This window comes from Babylonia areolata, chromosome 1, assembly GCF_041734735.1.
Source record: "Babylonia areolata isolate BAREFJ2019XMU chromosome 1, ASM4173473v1, whole genome shotgun sequence".
Lineage (NCBI taxonomy): Eukaryota > Metazoa > Mollusca > Gastropoda > Neogastropoda > Buccinidae > Babylonia > Babylonia areolata.
In genome coordinates this window covers 25,455,310-25,481,251 of record NC_134876.1, presented here as the reverse complement: position 1 = coordinate 25,481,251, position 25,942 = coordinate 25,455,310, and the positions used below count along the sequence as shown (strand labels likewise).

Genomic DNA, 25,942 nt, shown 5'->3' with positions numbered 1-25,942 from the left:
GAACGAATCCAGCGGCTGCCCACATGGAGATGTTGTGGAAGAGACATGCCCCCATGGCCAGCTCTGCTGTCGCCTGGTATGGCTTTAGTTTTTGACTGGTCACAAAACAGTGTGGGAAGGGGTAGTTGGTAGCTTTGGCAGTCACAGTTTTTCAGTGATCACAAAACAGTGTGGGAAGGGTTGGGAACATATTGTGTTTCTGTCAGACCAAAATGCCACCATATCTTTTTCATCTCCATCCATACCATCATTCTTGGACGCTTCGCTCTTTCAGCATCTCTCTCCTGACCATTCTTCGGTTCTCGCTCGAGACCTTCGGCAAAAAATCTTTCTCTGTCTACATCCCTACTGTCTGGAATTCCCGACCTCAGGAAAAACTCAGTGTTTCTTAACTTTCTAAAAGAAATGAAATATATGCCTTTTTGATTCCTACCCAGTAAATGTGTGTGAGCGCGCTTGTTTCTAGTTTCTAATGTATGTTGTTGAGTTGGTGTGTGTGAAGGGGCCAGTGGGGTGGGAGGGAGATTGTTTTCGAGTCTTGTGATTTTATTTGTGAATTATATTGGCGTTGAGATTATGTGATTAGTTTTAAGTATTCTGATGTCGGTGTTGAAATATGGTGGTGGTGTGTCCATCGAGATCGATGATGACCATCGTTGTCATCCAGCTGGGGGATGGGGGGAGGGTGTGGTGGGGTGGGGGGGAGGATGCTCATGAATCTATCTGTGAATGCGCAGATGGCTGAATAGTCCAATCTGCGCACGAAATGTTCGCTGACAGTTGGGGCAGACAAAGACAGGCATATCATTGTCAGGGAGCTTGTTTGCCCGTGACTTTCTGGCCTGCCTCTTCTGAACAGCTGCAGCAGTCCTGTTGGCCTCGCACAACTTGGCGCCTTTGTGCACAGCAGCGCGCCATTTGTCACGGTCCACTGCAGATTCCTCCCAGGAATCAGGGTTGATATCAAACGCTTTCAGAGAGACTTTCAGAGTATCTCTGAAGCGCTTCTTCTGACCTCCGTGTGATCTCTTCCCTTGTTGCAGCTCGCCATAGAAGAGCCTTTTGGGCAGCCGATGGTCTGGCATGCACGCCACGTGTCCAGCCCAGCAAAGCTGGGACTGCATCAGGATGGTGAAGATGCTGGGAAGGGTGGCTTTTGCGAGCACCTCTGTAGCTGGGGTCCTGTCTTGCCACTTGATGTTCAGTAGCTTCCTGCGGCATGTTGTGTGGAAGTGGTTCAGCTTCTTGGCATGTCGTTGGTACACTGTCCAAGTTTCGCAGGCGTACAGTAGTGTGGGGAGAACTACTGCTCTGTAGACCTTTAGCTTGGTCTCAAGACTAATGCCTCTTCTGTTCCAGACATTTGCACTGAGTCTGCCAAAAGTTGCGCTTGCTCTTGCAATCCTGCCGTTCACTTCATCGTCGATGGTCGCATTTCGTGACAGTGTGCTGCCAAGGTATGTGAACCGCTCCACCGCACTGAGTCTCTGACCGTTGACTGTGATGTTGGGCTCAACGTAGGGTTTCCCTGGGGCTGGCTGATGGAGAACTTCAGTTTTCCTCGTGCTGATGGTAAGGCCGAAGTTCCTGCTGGCAGTGGCAAACTTGTCGACACTGAGTTGCATGTCAGCTTCAGATCCAGCGTTGAGGGCACAATCATCAGCAAACAAAAAGTCTCTGATGATGTCTGTCATGACCTTCGTTTTTGCTTGAAGCCTTTTGAGGTTAAACAACTTGCCATCTGTTCGGTACTTTAGGCCGATTCCAACATCGCCATCTCTGAAGGCATCAGTAAGCATTGCAGAGAACATGAGGCTGAACAGCGTTGGAGCCAGGACGCAGCCTTGCTTGACACCATTTGTGACAGCAAAAGGAGCAGATGTTTCACCACTGTCCTGGACTCGAGCCTGCATGCCTTCATGGAATTGGCTGACCAAGGAAATAAATTTCCGAGGGCATCCGTACTTGGCCATGATCTTCCACAGTCCCTCTCTACTCACGGTGTCGAAGGCCTTAGTGAGGTCGACATAGGTGGAGAACAGATCAGCATTTTGCTCCTGACATTTCTCTTGCAGCTGCCTTGCAGCAAACACCATGTTGGTGGTTCCGCGCTCTTTCCGGAATCCACATTGGCTCTCAGGCAAATGACCTTGGTCAAGGTGTGCTGTGAGGCGGTTTAGTAGGATCCTGGCAAGTATCTTGCCTGCGATGGAGAGCAAGGAAATGCCCCGATGGTTATCACAGGCTTGCCGGTTCCCCTTTCGCTTGTACAAGTGAATGATAGATGCATCTTTGAAATCCTGGGGGATCGTCTCTTCTTTCCACATGAGTGAGTACAGCTGATGGAGCTTCTCAGTCAGCACAGTGCCTCCATCCTTGTAGACCTCTGTTGGTATGGAGTCTGAGCCAGGTGCTTTGCCACTGGATAGCAGACGGATTGCTTTCTGGGTCTCAAGAAGTGTTGGTGGATCGTCCAGTGCTTCGTTGATGGGGACTTGTGGGAGACGGTCTATGGCTTCATCATTTATGGAGGAATGACGATTTAAGACACTGTTGAAGTGCTCAGCCCAGCGTTCGAGAATTTTCTCCTTCTCGGTGATCAAGGTATTTCCATCTGCACTGAGGAGGGGGGATGATCCTGAGGATGTGGGGCCGTAGACTTCTTTTAAGGCATCATAGAACCTCTTCATATCGTGCCTGTCAGCATATCCCTGGATCTCATCAGCTTTGTCACTCAGCCACTTATCCTGCATCTGGCGTAACTTTTGCTGAACAGTTCTGCGGATGGCATCGTACGCATCCTTTTTTGATGTGGACTTTGTTGCTCAGGTAGGCTTGATGCAGACGGCGTTTCTCATCCAGAAGTTGCTTGATTTCATCACAGTTTTCATCAAACCAGTCTTTGTGCTTTCTGGTCATGGGTCCCAGGGTCTCTGAAGCTGCACTATAGATCAGCTCACGCAGGGTCCTCCAGTCAGACTCCACATTCTGGTTGTCCAGAGAGGCGGATTCCAGACGATCTTCCAGCAGCTCCACAAAGGACTGTTTGATGGCGATGTTTTTCAGCTGAGCGATGTTGAGCCGTTTTGGAGCCTTCTGGCCTTGGGGGCGTCTCTTGGGCTGGATTCGAATATTCAGCTTCGAGACTACAAGGCGATGGTCTGTCCAACACTCGGCGCCGCACATGGTCTTTGTTACACGTACATCTTGCCTATCCCTTTTCCTGACGATGACGTAATCGATGAGATGCCAATGCTTTGAGCGAGGGTGCATCCATGACGTCCTGTTACGGGTAGGGAGGCAGAAAACTGTGTTGGTTATCAGCAGTTCGTGCTCTGCACAAGTCTGAAGCAAAAGCAATCCATTTGGGTTGCAGTGGCCCACACCGTGCTTTCCAATCACTCCATCCCAGGAGATGTAGTCAGAGCCAACTCTAGCATTGAAGTCCCCAAGAATGATGAGCTTGTCTGCTTTAGGGATAGCAGCAATGACAGAGTGAAGGTCCTCGTAGAACTTCGCCTTCACTTCATCCGGGTTGGTCATGGTTGGGGCGTAGGCACTGACAATGGTGAGGTGCTTCTGGCCAGATGCCAGTGGGAGTTTCATGGTCATAAGCCTATCGTTGACTCCCTTTGGGATTCCAGCTAGCTTGCTGACAAGTGCTGGTTTTACTGCAAAACCAACGCCAGCCTCACGTCGCTCTTCGCTTCCTCGTCCACTCCAGAAGAAGGTGTAACCAGATCCCCGTTCACAGAGCTCGCCTTCGCCTGCAAGCCGAGTCTCACTCAAGGTTGCGATGTCAATGTTGTATCTGGCGAGTTCGGATGCAACTAGTGCCGTTCTCCTCTGGGGTCTGTCCGCATTATCTCCGTCCAGGAGAGTCCTTATGTTCCAAGCACCAATGGTGAGAGGAACTATCCTTGTTTTTTTCTTTTCTTCCTTTTTGTTTCGACCGCTGATGTAGGGTCCCCGCCAGCCGCGGTATGCTGGCCAGGGTGATATGGAGCAGGCAATTTTTTGGGCACCTTTTCCAGCCCCTTCCTCATGCCAGGGAGGTGAGCAGTGCATTCCTAAAGCGGGCTGCTCAGACGCTCAGACGGCTGCCGAGCTCCATCGCTGCTCCTGTCGACGAAGAACGACTCTATGGCCTGAGCCGCCTGCGTGCAGGTCTGCGGCTGCGACTGCCAGTGTACCCACACCTGTCGTTTCGTCGCTCGCCTGTCGCCACAGGACTTGGGGGTGATGAAATGATGAAGGATGAAAGGTCATTTTGGATGACTGATGACTTGCGCGATGAGTTTGTTTGAAGTGAAGAGGAGTTGCGCAACGTCGACCTCACTCTCTAGTCCGGGTCCACCAATTTCCAGTGGCAAGACTAAGTCGAGACGACTGGAGGATGAGCACGGATGCAGTGGATGACCAAGATATCCTTTCGGTGTCTCATCTTGCTCTCTGCACTCCACAGTGCGTTGCTGTAACCGCCTTCCTCTCCGTTGAACCGATAGGTTTCTTCCGCAGATTCTGCCGGATCCAGACTTCGCATGCATGGGTAGACACACCCCGGGGGCCAACTGCGTGTGCCATGCACACAGCACAGTGGAGCTAGATGGCCGTCGGTGGCTCTCCTGAGCTGACGCCCTTTTATGGATCTCCATAAGGGTGTCTAGCCACCCGCCTCACCAGTCCCGGAAGGGAGCAGTGGGAGTGCCGGTTTAGTCGCCGGCAACCCGACCCTGAACAGGTTGTACTGGATTACAGGTTACCAGTAGCAGATCTAATGACCTGACCTGACGTGTTGAAATATAGTGAGATGAGATATTCATCATTTAGATAATGAGACATACTATGGATGATGTAAGTTTGTTTTTTTAATATTTTTTTTGTGTGTCAACAAAGTGAGTCAATGCAATAACCATGTGTTCGGTTGTTTGTTTGTGTGTGTGTGTGTGGTGTGTGTGTGTGTGTGTGTGTGTGTGTGTGTGTGTGTGTGTGTGTGTGTGTGTGTGTGTGTGTGTGATAAAACTTTAACAAATTAATTTTCACTGGAAATACTTTCTTTGGAAATACTAAATTTGGATTAAACACGAGGAAAAAATATTCAGTCTCGGCAATATGTTCTAAGTCTTCCGGATTAAGCCGTATTTCTAGATCATTGACGGTTTATTTCGTTGAGGCTCTGGATGATTAAAAATAATTATAATAAAGTCCGGCAATACCCAATTGCTGGAACGTATGTTTGCTTAGAAGACGGCGTGGCATTTTTATTTTATTTTTCAAAATCTAAAAAACCCAAACAATTCATTAAAAAAAAAAAAAAAGTGTAGCTACCAAAGACCTCGGTGTCAAATGAGCTTATCACTACTTTGAAGGTTCTTTCACATATCTTCCGTCCTTCACATTTACACTCCATCCCGTTCTCTCAGGTCTTCTGGAGAAAAGCTCCTTCGAGTTCCCAAAATCTCTTCAAAGACAGACGCATGACCATGATCGATGTTGCGTGTGTGTCCTGATCTGACCCAGAACTGCGCTGACACACTCCGTCTTCAGCAGGCTGAGTGATTTTGATCAAGGCTGTCTCCTCTAGAGAGGTGGCCTTACAGGGCTACTGAACCCTCTTTGTCCATCATCCATCATATGCACAAGGGACTTCAGGTGGGTGCTTTCATCCGCCGTTGCAGCCACTGGGAAAGAAGTTTCCTCTTCCGCATGCTCCGCCGTTGAGGTCTTTGTATTCAGCCCATAGCTGGGAAGCTCCTGGTTTAAAGATCTACCCTGGGAGCACAGGGGGCTAGAGGTTTAAACGCGCCTCCAACCCGCGTGATGAACCCGTCTTAGGACACCTGGGGCATTTTTAGGGGTGACGGTGCCACGCGTCACTCCACCCCGTCCTGGTAGGAACACCGCCAGTTGGTCTGGGAATGCTTATTCGTCTAGACAAAGATCTAGCTTATTTCGCAGCTAACCCTTATATCTAGGGGCTGTCCCTCCATCCGCCACCTGAGGACCCACTGAGGTTGGGGATGGTCACCCCGCTATCGATTTGGAGATAGCCTTGCCTCAGTCTTCAAAGACATTTGGCCAAGGGGCTTTTCAGTATCAAGCACCTTCTGTCTGGAATTCTCTTCCTCTGGAACTCCGGCACTTACATACTCTGTCCTCTTTCAAAGGAAAACTGAAACCCACCTGTTCAAAATGGCCTGTCGATGTGATGAAGCATTGTCCTTTGTCTCCTCCCACCCTCTACACTCCTCTTGTTTCCTCCCTCCATTGGCGTATTCCTGTGGTGTGCGTGCTTGTTGGTCAGTGTTTGCTGTGTGTGTGTGTGTGTGTGTGTGTGTGTGTGTGTGTGTGGGGTGGGGGGGGGGGGGGGGAGGTGTATTATTTTTCTGTTCTGTATGCTACCCACTGTCTGACGTTATAAACAGTCACTGTGTCTCTCGCACGAGAGCTTCGCTAACGACACTCAACTCTACCAGTCGACTTCTATTGCTGAAACTGACAAACTGATGTCAAATGCAAAAATGTATATCAGACTTGAAGTCTTGGATGACCTTCAACAAACTACAGCTAAATGATGAAAAGACTGAACTGTTGCTTGCTTGCCCCAAGAAATTTATGGACCACTCGTCTCTTCCTCATTCTCTTGCGGTAAACAACAGTCATTCCTGTCTCCCAATCAGTGCAGAGCCTCGGTGTCAGTCTTGACCACAGTCTGTCATTTCAGCAACATATTTCAAACATTTGCAAATCAGCTTATCTTGAGTTGCGAAGAATTGGTTCTATTCGCCATTACCTATCTATGGAAGCAACCAAAACGTTAGTCTGTGGTTTTGTGTTTAGGATTGATTACTGCAACTCTGTTCTTGCCGGCATTCCAAAAACTTCACTGGATAAACTTCAATGCTGCTCGACTTATTTTCAGATCTTCCAAGTTTGAACATGTTACTCCTCTCTTCCACTCTCTTCACTGGCTACCAGTTTCAAAAAGAATTGAATACAAGCTTTCTGCTCTGACGTTTTCTGCCCTCTCAAGCTCTGGTCCTCGGTACCACTCTGACCTCCTTGAAGTGTATATTCCAACTTGTCACCTTCGTTCAGGTTCTGATATCAGAAACAAGATCAAAGGTCTTTTTCTTTCCAGGCTCCGTCATTGTGGAATACACTACCAGACAATGTGCGTCATTCTGTCTCGTTGAAATCTTTAAGTCTGCTCTGAAAACACATCTTTTCCAACAGTAGTAACAGCAGTTTGTTTTTGTTTTGTTTGTTGGTTGGTTGTTTTGTGTGTGTGTGTGTGTGTGTGTGTGTGTGTGTGTGTGTGTTTGGTTTGTTTTCCCTGATCTTGGTGTGATTTGGTTTTGAGGAGGCGGGGAGTGAGTAACGAAATGTAAAGCGCTTTCAGCAGTATTTCTGGTGAAACGCGCTATATAAATGTTTCACAACCCGTAAGGGGTTGCCCATGTACCCCCCTTCCCAGACTAGCTAACGTCCCGACAACACAAACACAGACACAGAAAAGTACAGCTCGTTTTCTTTTTACTGTGGTCATAGAAAGTAAGTGCACATAATAAAAGCACTTAAATACCCCCTCGTTTAACCAAAGACAACTGCAGCACCAGTTCAGTTCAACGACGCTGCCAGAGTTCAGGACTAGAAATCCTCCCGTCGGCTGAAGACTGCCAGCTCCTGCAGGTTCGATGGCTGAGGTTGGTCGAGCCGAGGGGGACAATGGGAAAGTGGGAAGGGGTACGTTGGAAGTGTGGAGTGGGAGTGGGCGTGAGGAAGTTTTGGGAAGGACAAGGTAGAAGGGGAACGAGGAACGTTCCAGAGTTGTCCTAGAGATCTGGTGAAGGCAGTAGTACGGGGAGAAAATCTCACAGGAAAATCTGTAACCCACTCCCACGTCTCTGAAGACTATGCCTCTTTTACATGTTACAAAGAGTACACCCCTCCCCCTGCCCCTTCTTAAGCAATATACATTACACTAAACAAGACAGCAAGTGGATAACATTTTTACATAAGCCACCAGCGTACAAAAGCTATCGCCGTGAAAAGTATTGGAACCATTTATTATAGCTTTCTAGGTAAATAGGCACACCATTGGCACAGGGTGAAACACAAACCCACACAGACCAACACCGAAGGGGGTGACAAGGAAAACACCCCACAACTTCACTGACAGCACCCAACAGCACACACGCTGGAACGGTGACCCGTCTCTCCTGAAAGCTCAGCATCAACAGACCAGGGGAATCTTTCTCCCAAGCTGCATGAGTTCCTGAACTCGCTCAGAGTTTAAAAAAAAAATGTTCAAGAGAATGGACATGCCATACACATATCCCCAGAGATGCACGTGCATACACACGGAGAGAGGAAGGTGAAGGAGAGATGAGGAGAGAGAGAGAGGGGTGGGGAGGAGGGAGAGAGAGAGAGAGAGAGAGAGAGAGAGGGGGGGGGGGGGGGGGGAGAGAAGGGAAGGAAAAGAGAGGAGCACACGAACACGCACATCGCCAACGAGCCGTAACAAAATGTCCATTATCATTATCATATTATTTTGTGTCTTTTTCCTGCGATTATTCATATCTGCAATTTGTAGTATTGTACTGGTGTATATAGATTTTGATTTTCCACTTCTATGTCCTCATGTGCTCTGTGGTGTTTAATACACTATTGTGTATGTATTGTCTCATGTGAGGCGCTTACCGCCCATTATATGGGGAGTTTGTGCCATATAATCACAATATATTATTATTATCGTTACTATTATTATTCTATGATTATTATTATTGTGGCCAGTCAAGTTCACCTCCAGCCCTCTCCCCCCCCCCCCTCCCTCCTCTCCCCACCCCCCTCTCCCCCCCCAACCCGCCACACACACATGCGCGCGCTCAAACCACAACCAACACTTTTTTTTCTTTCTTTCTTTTTTTTTTTTTTTAACCCACAGGACTGTGAAAGTGACAGCGGATTCAAATGTAGCCCCATGCTGGGCACCTTGGAAGGGTACAGGCCGTATGGACAGGGATCTGGAGAAACTGACTACCTGTGCTGCGTCGCTGTATGTATCGTGCTGGTTTTGACCTGTTGCTTGTAGTGCTGTGTGTCTGTCGGCGTTATCTCCACTTTGACCTGTTGCTTGTAGTACTGTGTGTCTGTCGGCGTTATCTCCACTTTGACCTGTTGCTTGTAGTACTGTGTGTCTGTCGGCGTTATCTCCACTTTGACCTGTTGCTTGTAGTACTGTGTGTCTGTCGGCGTTATCTCTGACCTGTTGCATGTAGTACCGTGTGTCTGTCGGCGTTATCTCCACTTTGACCTGTTGCTTGTAGTTCTGTGTGTCTGTCGGCGTTATCTCTGACCTGTTGCATGTAGTACCGTGTGTCTGTCGGCGTTATCTCCACTTTGACCTGTTGCTTGTAGTACTGTGTGTCTGTCGGCGTTATCTCCACTTTGACCTGTTGCTTGTAGTACTGTGTGTCTGTCGGCGTTATCTCCACTTTGACCTGTTGCTTGTAGTACTGTGTGTCTGTCGGCGTTATCTCCACTTTGACCTGTTGCTTGTAGTTCTGTGTGTCTGTCGGCGTTATCTCTGACCTGTTGCATGTAGTACCGTGTGTCTGTCGGCGTTATCTCCACTTTGACCTGTTGCTTGTAGTTCTGTGTGTCTGTCGGCGTTATCTCCACTTTGACCTGTTGCTTGTAGTACTGTGTGTCTGTCGGCGTTGTCTCCACTTTGACCTGTTGCTTGTAGTACTGTGTGTCTGTCGGCGTTATCTCCACTTTGACCTGTTGCTTGCAGTACTGTGTGTCTGTCGGCGTTATTTCCACTTTGACCTGTTGCTTGCAGTACTGTGTGTCTGTCGGCGTTATTTCCACTTTGACCTGTTGCTTGTAGTACCGTGTCTGTCGGCGTTATCTCCACTTGTCTGGTTGTCCCTGCTGTTGTGTCCCGGTCACAGGGTCATTTGTGGCTGGTGAACATACCTCCACACCCCAGCTGGAACTTGCACGCTTTGTGCTGACTGAACCAAGCTCATGGACAGGTAGGAATGGAGTCGTTATGGGCTGGCCTTTCTTAACCCCACCCCACACCTCTCCTTCACAACTCAAAAGAAGCAAATATGGGGGGCGACTCCTTGAACAGCCTGTATTGGTTCTAACTGGACCAAGTTTATCACAAGCGGTCATTTCATGCCAGCCTGTGATGAGGGGGACGTGGGGGAGAAATACAACTTGGGGGAGGGGAGTGTCACGCCGGTTTGGGAATGGTCATGCAAGCACTCTTACTCCACATTGAATAACTAAACCTAATTGTATTATTTAAGATGGTCACTTGTGTTCGACCATGACCATCAGAACAGCAGAGGAGGCAACTGCTGTACCAATTAACGGGGCTAGAATTTGAGTACAGTGAAGGGTGTCTTGCCCAAGTTACCATCCACTATCTCGGCCAAGAGGGTGTTAGGACAGTCGGCATGGGATAGTTCCCAAAGGCCAATGAACCCGCAACGCTGCAGCGTTGAGAACCAGTGCAGTCTTGCCTCCCAGTTTGAGTCATAGTCCTTTGTAAAAGACTAAGCTATAAATGACTTCCCATTGCAGTGAAGAAACCATTGAGCATACAGCTCTCACTCTGCTTTCGGCCCAACTCTAAGCCTATGTCAATCTGTGATATAAGCTGAGCGCTGGGCCAAACACCCTACAAACATAAATTCACCTTACTTCAGCCCACACAAATTTTAGAATTTATCACGAACGTGGGATCAGCCAACACACACACACACACACACACACACACACACACACACACACACACACACACGCATGCACACACACACACACACACACACACACACACACACACACACACACACACACACACACACGAAAACAATATTAAACATTATTTGATTAAACAGGAACAATAAACATATACGTTTTCCATACAAAAGCATTTCACATATTGCCTTTAATTAAAACATTCTAATCAATAATCATTACATCGTAATTATAGATATATATATATATATAAATATGTTGACGGACAAGAACGTTAACACATTGTCATGTAGTTCAAGCTAAACAGATTGTTTCAGAAGTTCAACTTAGAATGATCCGTGCAGTCTGACTGGTCAAAACGCCAGGTTGTGCCTTTGTCGACGAGATGTCTTCCGCTGACGATCTTTGTGGTACTTAGCAAAGATGATGACAAGGGTCCATTTTGGACCTCCTGTTCTCTTCGTCAGGCTGCTTCGTACAGTGTGCTGCGCTGTGCTGTCTAGGTCCTCCCGTTCTCTTCCTCGTACAGTGTGCTGTCTAGGCCCTCCCGTTCCCTTCCTCGTACAGTGTGCTGCGCTGTGCTGTCTAGGTCCTCCCGTTCTCTGCCTCGTACAGTGTGCTGCGCTGTGCTGTCTCGGTCCTCCCGTTCTTTTCCTCGTACAGTGTGCTGCATTGTGCTGTCTAGGTCCTCCCGTTTCTCTTCCTTGTACAGTGTGCTGCGTTGTGCTGTCTAGGTCCTCCTGTTCTCTTCCTTGTACAGTGTGCTGCACAATGCTGTCTAGGTCCTCCGGTTCTCTGTCTCGTACAGTGTGCTGCGCTGTACTGTCTAGGTCCTCCCGTTCTCTGCCTCGTACAGTGTGCTGTCTAGGTCCTCCCGTTCTCTTCCTCGTACAGTGTGCTGCGCTGTGCTGTCTAGGTCCTCCCGTTCTCTGCCTCGTACAGTGTGCTGCGCTGTGCTGTCTCGGTCCTCCCGTTCTTTTCCTCGTACAGTGTGCTGCATTGTGCTGTCTAGGTCCTCCCGTTTCTCTTCCTTGTACAGTGTGCTGCGTTGTGCTGTCTAGGTCCTCCTGTTCTCTTCCTTGTACAGTGTGCTGCACAATGCTGTCTAGGTCCTCCGGTTCTCTGTCTCGTACAGTGTGCTGCGCTGTACTGTCTAGGTCCTCCCGTTCTCTGCCTCGTACAGTGTGCTGTCTAGGTCCTCCCGTTCTCTTCCTCGTACAGTGTGCTGCGCTGTGCTGTCTAGGTCCTCCCGTTCTCTTCCTCGTACAGTGTGCTGTCTAGGTCCTCGCGTTCTCTTTCTTGTACAGTGTGCTGCGCTGTGCTGTCTAGGTCCTCCCGTTCTCTGCCTCGTGCAGTGTGCTGCGCTGTGCTGTCTAGGTCCTCCCGTTCTCTTCCTTGTACAGGGTGCTGCACAATGCTGTCTAGGTCCTCTCGTTCTCTTCCTTGTACAGTGTGCTGCACAATGCTGTCTAGGTCCTCCCGTTCTCTGCCTCGTACAGTGCGCTGTGCTGTCTAGGTCCTCCCGTTCTCTTCCTCGTACAGTGTGCTGCGCTGTGCTGTCTAGGTCCTCCCGTTCTCTTCCTCGTACAGTGTGCTGTGCTGTGCTGTCTAAGTCCTCCCGTTCCCTTCCTCGTACAGTGTGCTGTCTAGGTCCTCTCGTTCTCTTCCTTGTACAGTGTGCTGCGCTGTGCTGTCTAGGTACTCTCGTTCCCTTCCTCGTACAGTGCGCTGTGCTGTCTAGGTTCTCCAGTTCCTTTCCTCGTACAGTGCGCTGTGCTGTCTAGTCCTCCCGTTCTCTTCCTCGTACAGTGTGCTGTCTATGTCGTCTCGTTCTCTGCCTCGTACAGTGTGCTGTGCTGTGCTGTCTAGGTCCTGCCGTTCTCTTCCTCGTACAGTGTGCTGTCTAGGTCCTCCCGTTCTCTTCCTCGTACAGTGTGCTGCACAATGCTGTCTAGGTCCTGCTGTTCTCTTCCTCGTACAGTGTGCTATCTAGGTCCTCCCGTTCTCTGCCTCGTACAGTGTACTGTCTAGGTCCTCCCGTTCTTTGCCTCGTACAGTGTGCTGCGCTGTGCTGTCTAGGTCCTCTCGTTCCCTTCCTCGTTCAGTGCGCTGTGCTGTCTAGGTTCTCCAGTTCCCTTCCTCGTACAGTGCGCTGTGCTGTCTAGGTCCTCCCGTTCTCTTCCTCGTACAGTGCGCTGTGCTGTCTAGGTCCTCTCGTTCTCTTTCTTGTACAGTGTGCTGCGCTGTGCTGTCTAGGTCCTCTCGTTCTCTGCCTCGTACAGTGTGCTGCGCTGTGCTGCCTAGGTCCTCCTGTTCCCTTCCTCGTACAGTGCGCTGTGCTATGCTGTCTAGGTCCTCTCGTTCTCTTCCTCGTACAGTGCTCTGTGCTGTCTAGGTCCTGTCATTCTCTTCCTCGTATAGTGTGCTGTCTATGTCGTATCGTTCTCTGCCTCGTACAGTGTGCTGCGCCGTGCTGTCTAGGTCCTCTCGATCTCTTCCTCGTACAGTGTGCTGTCTAGGTCCTCTCGATCTCTTCCTCGTACAGTGTGCTGTCTAGGTCCTCTCGATCTCTTCCTCGTACAGTGTGCTGTGCTGTGATGTCTAGGTCCTCTCGTTCCCTTCCTCGTACAGTGCACTGTGCTGTCTAGGTCCTCCCGTTCCCTTCCTCGTACAGTGTGCTGCGCTGTGCTGTCTAGGTCCTCTCGTTCTGTTCCTCGTACAGTGCGCTGTGCTGTTTAGGTCCTCTCATTCTCTTCCTCGTACAGTGTGCTGTCTAGGTCCTCTCCTTTCTGTTCCTCGTACAGTGTGCTGCCTAGGTCCTCTCGTTCTCTCCCTCGTACAGTGTGCTTCGCTGTGCTGTCTAGGTCCTCTCGTTCTCTGCCTCGTACAGTGTGCTGTCTAGGTTCTCCAGTTCCCTTCCTCGTACAGTGCGCTGTGCTGTCTAGGTCCTCTCGCACAGTCTCCTGACAGTCCCAGGCTGAATTCCGTTGCACGTGCCGATTCTTTGGGTCCCCTTGCTGGCAATCTTACTTGACAGCCTGAAATATCCCTCCGTTCATTTCCTCTCCAGGAAGAATTGATCTCGGCTTGCGCTCTCGATTGCTTTGGTCTCGATTTAACATTTTGGTTTTGCTCTCCAGTTTCCGTTGTTTTTATGGCATTTTTTGTTGAAGCCAACAACTTGTCCATTGTTATGTGTGTGTGTTTTTTATGGCATTGTTTGTTGAAGACAACTTCTCCATTGTTATGTTTCATGGCATTGTTTGTTGAAGACAACTTCTCCATTGTTATGTTTTATGGCATTGTTTGTTGAAGACAACTTCTCCATTGTTATGAAGTTCGTTATAGTGTGCATCTCTGGGCTGTGGTGCCAAAGACACTTGTCCTTGATAGTGTTAAACGTTGACATCGTGGGGTCCATGGGAAAAAAAACGTTGATGTTACATGCAGCATATCATCATGCAACATGGCTGCAAGTGATGTACAAATTTCAGGCACGTAATTTCTCAAGCCTTTATTTCTAATCTCTGATTTTAATATTAAATGGTAGATAGTCTTCGTGGTAGTGTGACACCAAGGCAGCGAAATGGGGACTACAAATACAAGACAAGAGAATACACTTAACAACACCTTCCGCCGCAGAAGCATCCGCCGTATCTTGTTCACATCCTGGCAAGACAGAGTTTCCCAAAGCTGAGCACCTGTCACACGCATGTCTTCTCATCATGTGCACCCTGCTCGGGCAAGACAGACTCCGCTGGATGGGCCATGTCCATCTCATGCAGGATAGTCGCATCCCGAAATGCGTCCTGCATGGGGAAATGGCTTCTGGTTGTTCCAAGTAATTGTATTGCTGCTGCTGCTGGCAATACTGCTCCTACAATGCTGTGCTGGCAATACTGCTTCCGCAGTGCTGCTGCTGTCAATACTGCTCCTACAATGCTGTGCTGACAATACTGCTTCTACAATGCTGCTAGCAATACTGCTCCTACAATGCTGCTGGCAATACTGCTTCTACAATTCTGCTGGCAATACTGCTTCTACAATTCTGCTGCTGGCAATACTGTTTCTACAATGCTGCTGGCAATACTGCTTCTACAGTGCTGCTAGCAATACTGCTTCTACAATGCTGCTGCTGTTGGTAATACTGCTTCTACAATGCTGCTGCTGCTGGCAATACTACTTCTACAATGCTGCTGCTGCTGCAATACTACTTCTACAATGCTGCTGCTGCTGGTAATACTGCTCCTACAATGCTGCTGCTGCTAATACTGCTTCTACGATGCTGCTGCTGCTGCTGGCAATACTGCTTCTACAATGCTGCTGCTGCTGCTACTGCTGGCAATACTGCTTTTACAGTGCTGCTGGTACTGCTGGCAATACTGCTTCTACAATGCTGCTGGCAATACTGCCTCTACAATGCTGCTGGCAATACTGCTGGCAATACTGCTTTTACAGTACTGCTGCTACTGCTGGCAATACTGCTTCTACAATGCTGCTGGCAATACTACTTCTACAATGCTGCTGGCAATACTGTTCCTACAATGCTGCTGGTAACACTACTTCTACAATGCTGCTGCTGGCAATACTGCTTCTACAATTCTGCTGCTGGCAATACTGTTTCTACAATGCTGCTGGCAATACTGCTTCTACAGTGCTGCTGGCAATACTGCTTCTACAATGCTGCTGCTGTTGGTAATACTGCTTCTACAATGCTGCTGCTGGCAATACTGCTTCTACAATGCTGCTGCTGGCAATACTGCTTCTACAATGCTGCTGCTGCTGGCAATACTACTTCTACAATGATGCTGTTGCTGCTAATACTGCTTCTACAATGCTGCTGCTGCTGCTGGCAATACTGCTCCTACAATGATGCTGTTGCTGGCAATACTGCTCCTACAATGATGCTGTTGCTGCTAATACTGCTTCTACAATGCTGCTTCTGCTGGCAATACTGCTCCTACAATGCTGCTGCTGCTGGCAATATTGCTTTTACAGTGCTGCTGCTACTGCTGGCAATACTGCTTCTACAATGCTGCTGGCAATACTACTTCTACAATGCTGCTGGCAATACTGCCTCTACAATGCTGCTGCCGTTAATACTGCTCCTACAATGCTGCTGCTGGCAATGCTGCTTCAACAATGCTGCTGCTGGCAATACTGCTTCTACTATGTTGCTGCTGCTACCAGTGCCACTGTTGCTGCTGCTACTGTCCTGCTGTTACCACTATTAATACTGCTGCTATTATTGCTGTTGCTGCTGCTGCTGCTGATGATGATCATGTTACTACATCTGCTGAATGGAGGTATGCGTACTTTGATTTCAGGATAGATACGACCGACCGGACCCCACAATGTTGGCTGACTGCTGCTTCACCTTTTATCCAGCGAGTCCCTTTGAAGCCTACTACATCAGACGCTGGATCAATTCCCCCAAGTATCCACACCTTTCAGCCACTTCCTTTTTCATTCACAACATTGATCCATGTGATAAACACACACACACACACACACACACACACACACACACACACACACACACACACACAGATACGCAGGCGCGCGTGTGCACGCACATACACAAGTGACTGATCACTGGCTCGCTTACTTTTCCCTCTCTCTGTCTCTGTCTGTCTGTCTGTCTCTGTCTCTGTGTCTGTCTCTCTCTCAGTATGGTTTCTGAACATTAAAATGTCATTAACAAATTCACCGATGTATCCCATAGCCATTCCAATTCCGGAAAACCGTTTCATATATTCGGAATTGCTGAATCAAGATTGATAGACAATACTTTGATCTCTGATTTACCATTACAAAGTATCATTCGTAATGATCCAGCATGTGCTGGAGAAAGGGGCAGGACTAGGTTCATTCAACAAAACATGAACTTTAAACGAACTGAATCACTCGAAAAGTATCAAGTAGAAACTGTATGGATCGAAATGCGCTTAAATAGCATCAAAAGCAATCCTTCTCAGCTTTGTCGAAATCCAGATGAACATATAGGTTGGGTGAACAAGTTTATGTTGATGGTGGGGGAAGCTGCTTTATTTTCAAACACTGTACAAACATGTATTAATCATTTCATCTTACGCAGTTGATTAACCTACCTGTGAGAAATACTGCAACGTCGAACACTTCTAGATCATTTATGCTTCATCTACCAACTCCATAACAGAAGTAAGTTCCTTTACTTTTGGCTACAGTGACCATTCTCCAATCTGTTTCATCCAAGCGAGATGTAAAAATAAAGATAAAATCATTAACTATAGAAATTTTAAAACAGTTTGATAATGATTTGTTTCTACAATACTTGATAAATTCTTCTTTTTTTTCTTTTTTGTTTGTTTGTTTGTTTCAGTTTTATAATCCTAAAGAAGCACTTGAAGCTTTGTATCATAACTTCCTTATTGTTTATAGTAACGACGCCCCATTCAAATCAAAACGTGTCAAAGGCTATCCTAAACAGGATGAAGTAAAGACGGAAAGAAAAAATCATGCAATTACCTTAGAATGATTAGTTAAAAAAACAAAAATAAAAAGGATAAAAAGGAAAGAAAAAGAAAGAATTTCTGGACCTTATCTTCTCAAAATCTAATAGCGAATCAATTTGGAAAGTCATTAATCAATTAACTAATAAATATTCTGACGCGCAATCCACAACACCTGAACAGATATCTGCAGAAAACCTGAACACACATTTGTTCAATATAGCTAACGCCAAAGTGAGATCAGACACATTATCCCTTACTTCATCTGATATTCTTGTACCATTTTGTAACACTAAAAACATTTCATCACATCTTGATATTTCTCTTATGGGTATACATGAAGTTTACAATGCTCTTTCCGACTTAAAACGAACAAGTTCGAAAAATATTCATGGTATTGATCGAAAGTTTTAAAACTCACAGCTCCTATAATTGCCGAAACATGTATTTACGTCTGTAACCCATGTATAAAACAAACAAACAAACAAAAAATTTTAAAGTCGCGCAAGGCATACCAATTTTTAAGTCAGGTGACCGACCAGACCATTCCAGGTGCAGACCAATTTCAGTTCTATTCATTTTGTCAAAAGCTTTAGAGAAACACGAATAATGTATCCTTGGTCATTTCGGCAACTGCAAACTGTTTCATCAAAACAAATCTGGTTTCAGGGCCAATCACTCCTGCCAAATAGCACTCACTAACCTCATCAAACAGTGGCTCACAAATGTAAAACAATACTGAAATTAGCGGTGTTATCGATATTGATTTTATGAAAGCATTTGATGTGATAGACTCTACTCGTCTTTTGAAAAATCTAAGATTATATGGATGATCTTAGAATACACTGGAACTCATGTCCTTGTTTTTATCAGACCGAAGCAAAGTTGTATCTATAAATGATTATGAATCCTCTTTACTGTCTATCGATTATGAGTACCGCAAGGTTAATTTTGGGTCCGGTTTCATTTTCTATTTACATACATGATTTGCCTCTATTCATTAATGCATTATGTGAGATATTTGCAGGCGACATCGCAATTTATACAGATCACACGAAAAAAGACGGAGTCATTTTTTTCTCTGTAACAAAACAATTACGACATAATAGAATGGTCAAAATGTGATCTTTTTGCAGATGACACTTCCCTTCATTCCAGTGCTGTCAGCGTTGCTTCTGTTCAATGTCCTCTTCAGACGGGCATAAATGATGTTTCTAAATGATGCAAATCCAATTCTATGGCACTTCATCCAAAAAACAAAAAAACAACAAAAAAAACCCAAACCAACCCAAAGGGTATGATTCTTGCACCAAGACAAAAACATAAAAAAATCCACGTGTCCTCACTTTGAATGTCGATGACAACTCCATTGAACAAGTCCACGAGCACCGTGTCTTGGGAGTCATAATAGATGATGAACTGAAATGGCAATCACACATTAACTCTGTCTGCAAAAGGTTGTCACGCAGTCTTTAAAAATTTTTTTTTTATACTTAATTAGCTCAAGCCTTACATAGACAGTGATGCTCGTAAAATGTTCTTCCATGCTCACTGTCTTTCTCATATTAATTACGCATCTGTAGTCTGGAGCTGTGCTGCAGATGTTCATCTTAAAAAGCTAAATTCCTTACACAAGAGAGCAGCCAAAATAATTTTACCAGATCCTTCATTGTCAACTTTTGAACGTACATACATATCTTAATCCTCCCCACCATGAACGACTCAGATACCGAAGTGACCCTTGGCAGTAACAATGAGGGCATTTATATGTCTAACTTATTGGATCCGTTTTTATTGTTTCTCCTTGTTCCTGTTTTGGTCTTGTTCTTATTATGTCCCAATTTCTTTTCATTCTTTTGTTTTGTTTGCTTGTTTGATTTCTTTCATTTTCTTCTATTTTGTGTGCATGCATGAATTTATTCATTTCATTCCAGCATGATGGTGACAACAGCTGTTGTATAAGTGATATTGGTGAAGGTAGTAGTCATTTAACTATTAATTACAACTGTCGTAGGTGGATTTGATGATAACAACAATGTGGCTTTAGTCATCCGGTTGTCGATACTGATGACACATTTATGTTTGCGTGCGCGTGTGTCTGTTCTCTATCATATTTTTTCGTCTTTTTTTTTCCTTTTCTTTTTAATTCTCTCTTTCTAGCCTTTTCATTAAATATAGAATAGAATAGAATAGATTTTATTGTCATGAAACCGTAAGGTTTATAAGACACAATTGCAATGGTAAATGAATGAATGAATGAAAAACACACAATTAATCAATCAGTTAATGCAGTAAATTGCAACAGCATTCACAAACAAATTTTCCTAATCGTGTTTGTATATATTCATCATCTGTTAGCATCACCTGACTGGGAATATTTCCTGTGTTATATGTGTGCTGTTGTAACTGATGTAGATTAGCAAGGACAGGTTGGAAGAATGGGCCATGCCCAAAATCTTAATCCTTGATTAAAAAAAAGTTTTGAGTTCTGAGTTCTCTCTCTCTCTCTCTCTCTGGGCTGAAAACGGAAAAGCATTTGGTTATGATGGGGCAACTGCCGAAATTTTTAAAGTTATAGCAACAAAATCAGTCCCTTTTTTGTGTCGTCTTTTCAATCAGATTTTCAGCAATGGTGAGTTCCCAGAACAATGGAGTTACTCGATAATCATACCCATTTTTAAGAAAGGCAATCCAGATTTACCTGATAATTACAGAGGAATTTCCTTATTAAGTGTGGTCAGTAAGATTTATACGAGTATACTTAAAAGAAGACTTACTAAATGGATGGATGACAATGGAAAAATTGTTGAAGAGTAGGCAGGCTTCAGAAAATCATATTCAGCGATTGATCATATCTATACCTTATCATTTATTGTAGAGAAATGTTTGCGTAGAAAAGGCGAAAAAGTGTATGTAGCTTTCATAGATCTGGAAAATGCTTTTGATTCAATCCATCATGCTTTCTTGTTTACAACTTTATTGAGAGCAGGATTATCTGGCCCATTTTTTTTTAATGCTTTAAGAGCTATGTATTCTTCAGTTTCATCATGTATTCGTGTCAATGAGGAAATGACTGATCTTTTTGATTGTCCTTTAGGTGTTAAGCAGGGGTGCATTTTGAGTCCTACACTTTTCTCCTTATTCATAAATGAAATAGCCGTAGCTCTAGAAGAGGTAGGCAAACATGGAATACAACTTCAGTCAGGTCTGATCGAACTGTTCCTTTTATTGTTCGCATATGATTTAGCTCTTATGTCAAGGACACCCTGGGGTCTGCAGAAACAGTTAAACCATCTTAGTGCATTATGTAAAGAAAAGTTTTTGAAAATCAACGCAGAAAAATCTAAAGTTATGGTATTCAAAAAGGGGGGTTACCTGGGGAAAAATGAGAAATGTTTTTTGGATGGTGCTAATCTAGAAGTGGTTAACAGTTACACTTACCTATGATATACGTTCACGACAATGTTGAATAATGTACAGGGAGTGCGATCCCTCGTAACGAAAGGAAAGAAAGCTGTATATGACTGTGCCCGTGTCCTCCGAAATCTCAATGAGATGACGAGACAATGCTTCTTCAAAATGTTTGATGCCCAGGTTCAGCCGATTCTATTATATGGGTCAGAAATGTGGGGTCTAGAGGCAATAGATTCAACTGAAAAGGTGCACACCCAGGCATGTAAAAGATTCCTAAATGTTTCAGCAAAGACACCAAATAAATGTGTATATGGAGAGCTGGGTAGATATCCGTTACACGTAAATTCATGCATGAGAGCAATAAAGTACTGGTTAAAATTGATAAGATAAGATAAGATAAGATAAGATAAGATAAGATAAGAATAACTTTATTATCTCCAACTGGAGAAATTTGGTCAGGTGCATTATCACAACATAGACAAGTAAACAACATGGTGACCATAGCTGTAAAAGCCAACAACAGCCCCTACAAATATTACGAAGATACAAATGTAAAAAATATCACATACATCGTTTCATACATACATCCACACACTGCAGGTAATAACTAGTATTCTTAATGTAAAAACAGAAAGAATTGAGAAACATTATTTGAATATAATTATAAACATAGCTTACTATACTACACATTGGTTATAATAGACAGATAAGATAAGAATAAAGATGAATTGCGGAAAACCACAACCAGATAATCAGCACACACCCGCACCGCACGCCCCCCCCCCCCCTTCCTCCCACCACTCACCCCACACACACGGATAACTTGATTAAACAAGAGTAATAAACATATGTTCTCAAATAAAAGCATTTCACATATTCGCTTTTAAAAACATTGCAATTAATTATTACATCGCAATTATTAAACAAAAATATATTTAGAATATGGACGTTAGCATTAGACATATTCATTGTACATTCATCCTGCATATTGCACATTATTCTTCCTACATATTGCACATTCATTATAACCAGTTGTCACGTTTTAAGCTCAGTAAACACACACACACACACACACACACACACACACACCACAACTAGAACAAGGTACAGCCTATCATGCACGGACTTTCACACGTCTCACATGAGAGTGCGCGCGCACACACACACACACACAGTTCTCAGGAATTTAAAAGGTGGATTGAACGTGGAATAAAAGTCTTCAGAGCTCTGGATTTCAACTTTGAAGTTCTGTGGCGTCGTCCTGATGGCAACAGCTCATAATACTTTGCTAAAATATGGGTGTCGTCAGTTGCTATCTGCCTGCTTTTTTTAACCACTCGACTTTCATACAGCTCTTGCATACTAGCTTGTTTCACTCCCACAATTTTACTGCATACACTCATGACATCATTCAAAACACGCTTACTCCTCACTCCCAAACTTCCATACCAGCACATAAATGAAACTGTAAGCGCGGACTCGATACAACATCGATAATAACTTTGAAGAATATTTGAATTTATACCAACATTTCTAAGCTTCTGTAAACAAAAAATTCTAGATTGACATTTCTTATGAATGGAATCAACATTTCTGTCAAAAGTCAGCTTATTGTTACATATGAATATTAGCAGACTTCCCAAAGAAGCTTATCTAATGCAAGTAAATATGGAGGAAAACTGAAAACTGTGTTGGGCATCGAAACTCAGAGACTTACTCCAGAAATGTGGTTTTGGTTTTGTTTGGCTGAACAAAGGTGTTGGGAATGAACGATCTTTCCTCTTGTTATTAAGAGATCGACTCGTTGTAAACTTTATTGACGACTGGACAACAGCAGTTAACACTTGCGAGAGATTTTCGCTGTATTCAACTTTCAAGTCAATTTTTTTTCCCTGAACCTTACATAGATAATATTAGAATAAAACGTTTTAGAGATATGATCGCAAAACTCAGAATGGATGTTCTTCCTCTCAACGCAAACGCTTTTAGATTTGTTCAAGACAATACATTAAGGGTTTTATGTAGTTTTTGCAAAGATCAAATAGAAAATGAAGTACATTTTATTTGTATTTGTCCATGCTACAAAGAATTACGGTATCATTATTTTTTATCAAACACAATAAATGAAGAGCTATTCAGTGATTTAATGCAATGCTCTTATGAAATGTCAATGCATAATCTAGCCCAGTTTGTATTTTATGCTGTGGAAAAGCGTGACATATTGATGGAGCTAAGCAACTGATTATTTGCTTTTCATGTTATAGACGAATATCCATACACACCCAGAGCAGGTGTGAGCCGCAGGCCACAACTCAATTCAAATGAAGGATGCATCGCACACGCATGCACGCGCGCGCGCGTGGTGTGTGAGACTTAATCACATGTCAGCTAAGCAAATTATAGGAGAGTCCAAGCAAAATTGTAATGTACTAGAATACTGTCTGTTATTGTTGACAATGTTAGGAGCCTGATGACTTATGAACATTAAACCATCTGGAATCTCTCTCTCTCTCTCTCTCTCTCTCTCTCTCTGCATTTGGTAGGTGTTTTTTTCTAAATGAATATTTCTGCGTTCGTTGGCCACGGTATACCAATGGGACCCCTCTCCTCCAATTGCACCAACGGTGTCAGCGTGGGTTAGGTATATATATGAATAATCATATATATATATATATTCTTTTCTTCTTCTTGTAATTACGTATATGTGTATGTTTATGTAGGGATTTGTGTGTGTTCGAATGTCATGTCTGCACTTCTACGCCCTTACGATTAGGTAAAAAAAAAAACCAACCCAAAAACAACAACAACAACAAAAGAAAAAGAAAAAACAAAACAAAACAAAAAAACAAAACAAACAAAAAACAAAAAAAGACAAAAAACAAACAGACAAAAACAACAACAACAAACAAACAACAACAACAACAACAACAAAAAACAAACAAACAAAAAAACCGATGATTAGTCCACTTCCCTGAAAAACGTTCGTTCCGTCTATTCGTTCTCTCTCTCTCTCTCTCTCTCTCTCTCTCTCTCTCTCTCTCTCATACACACACATATATACACGCACGCACGAAAGCACACACACACACACACACACATTGACTCTTTGTTGTAATTTTACTATTTGACTAGTAAATTTATTTTGTTTTGTTAATATTCTTTTTTTTTTTTTTCCTTTATGCTAATTGAGGAGAGAGGAACATGGAAAGCAGTGATGACTTAAGGCATGGGTAGGGTGGGGAAGGTGGTGGATTTTCGTCTAAAATCACAATTGTGAATTGACGTTAAACAAAAGAACGAACGAACGAACGAACAAACAAACACACACACACACACACACACACACACACAGAGTGTGGCGGCAGTTGCGGCCGAGAATTGTGTGCACGTCATTTTGCGCTTTCCCGCAATGTATACTGGCGCTAAGTGTTCACACTGTCTGTCTGGCTCTCCGTCTGTCTGTCTCTTGTTCGCCACCCCCCCCCCCCCCCCCCCCCCCGCGTCCCCACACGTCCAACACACTGTGGTGAACGTTGTGCAGGCGACAACAGCCGTGTCGTTGGTGTTTCAGAAAAATGGAGAAGAAAACTGACGGTGTGCCAGCAGTGTGAGAGGCTGGCGCTACTACCGGGGCACGGGCACTGTCTGACCCCTGCAGCTCTGACCTCTGACTGCTGACCTCTGACCTCTGCCCACTGGCTTTCTCTTCTCAAACGTCGGGACAGCGCTGGGTGGGCGTCGTCACGATCTGGTGGGAGGAAGGGGGATGGGGTGTAGATTCGGATTCATGCTGATGTCTTTTTATCTTTAAAGAAAGTTTGGCAGAGAATATAATAAAACAATGATCGAAGAGAACTTTTTGAAAGATTTAAAAAAAAAAAAAAAAAAAAAAAAAAAGAAAGAAAAAGATTGACTGTGCGACTTCAGTTATTATTTTATTCAGTCACTCTTTAACAACTGAGGCATTCCGTACAATCTCGCTTCAAACGACTTTAAGAAGTTGCAATTGGAACGATCACACTCTTTTGCTTCGTTAGATCCCTGTAGTCAGCTCTCAAGTGTGTTCATAAAGTCTCCCTCTTTCCGAAATAGTTCCTTCATACGGTCCCCTTTCCAATCCATAGTTTCTGCAGCCTTTTGTCTACATGTGTTAATGTGGTAAGTTTTGTCTTCCGTCGCTTTGTTTCAGAGCTATGCATACGTGTGAAAGTTGTGCGATTTCTTTTGTTTCTGCACTGAGCGCTTTTAATGTACACTTGTTGTTGTTGTTGTTGTTATTGCCAGGCCACCCTCCCCCACTCTCTTGGCTGACATTGTTGTGAATAGCCTTCAGTGGTTTTGATATATATATATATATATATATATATATATATGAGAGAGGAGACGCTTTGACACTTTAATGTCATTGGCCACGAGGTCCTTATGACATGGGGCATGGGTAAATGTGTCAGCGAACTTTCATCGTATAACAAAACCATTATAATAAAGGAATGAAATGGTGAAAGCAAGTAATGAAACAAAACAAATTATGCATAACAGGAATCTTTCAGCTTGAAATATACTTTTAAATGAATGGGACCAGCTGTACTTATCCTTATTTTCAATGTCTGAATGCCAATTTTGTTTTAACACATCAAGTAGTCTGGATTTAGATTCTGAGATAAATGTTTGCGCATATCCCACACCTTGACACATCCAAACAATTGCAAAACCATTTTCTGACACAACGTTTCTTACACAAGAAGCCCAATTTTCTTTTCTTTTCTCTATCTGGGATAACATCATATCAAATGCCTGTTTACAAAGTCTACTCTGAGGCAATTTCAATAGTTTAAACCAATACTTATTACACTTTACATATGTTTTCACATACAAAGGATACCTCCCAGTTTCACCATACAGAACTTTGTTTGAGACATGTACGGGAACACCTAGAAAACGTTTTACTGCAAAAGTATGTACTCTCTCCATCTGCTCATTTTTGTATGATCCCTAAATTCAGCTGCATGTGTAAATATTGGTTCAATTTGGATATCAAACATTCTCCAGATTACATTAACAACATCAATAGAGTTTAACATTCTCATTGTCTTAAGTATTTCCAATACACCTTTCTTACCTTTACGACAAGTTTCATCCCATGCCAAGTTAAGGCCTAATTAAGGTTAAGGCCCTTACGAAGAATCATAACATTTGTTTGGGTTTTTTTTTTCAAGGTTCACAGTTAAGCACAAACGATATGCTTCCAGTTTTAATGT

General features: G+C 44.4%; 1 protein-coding gene across 1 annotated transcript in view; it reads left to right on the top strand.

The window, feature by feature from the left end:
• The window catches only part of LOC143281148 (uncharacterized), a 31,688-nt gene extending 6,691 nt beyond the window's left edge, over positions 1–24,997 (top strand). The window contains exons 2-5 of the mRNA XM_076586156.1: positions 1–76; positions 8,948–9,058; positions 16,107–16,216; positions 24,256–24,997. Coding sequence (XP_076442271.1) covers positions 1–76; positions 8,948–9,058; positions 16,107–16,216; positions 24,256–24,362 — 404 coding nt within the window. The 3' untranslated portion in view covers positions 24,363–24,997. The remainder of the gene's footprint in view (positions 77–8,947; positions 9,059–16,106; positions 16,217–24,255) is intronic.
• Positions 24,998–25,942: the final 945 nt, after the last annotated feature.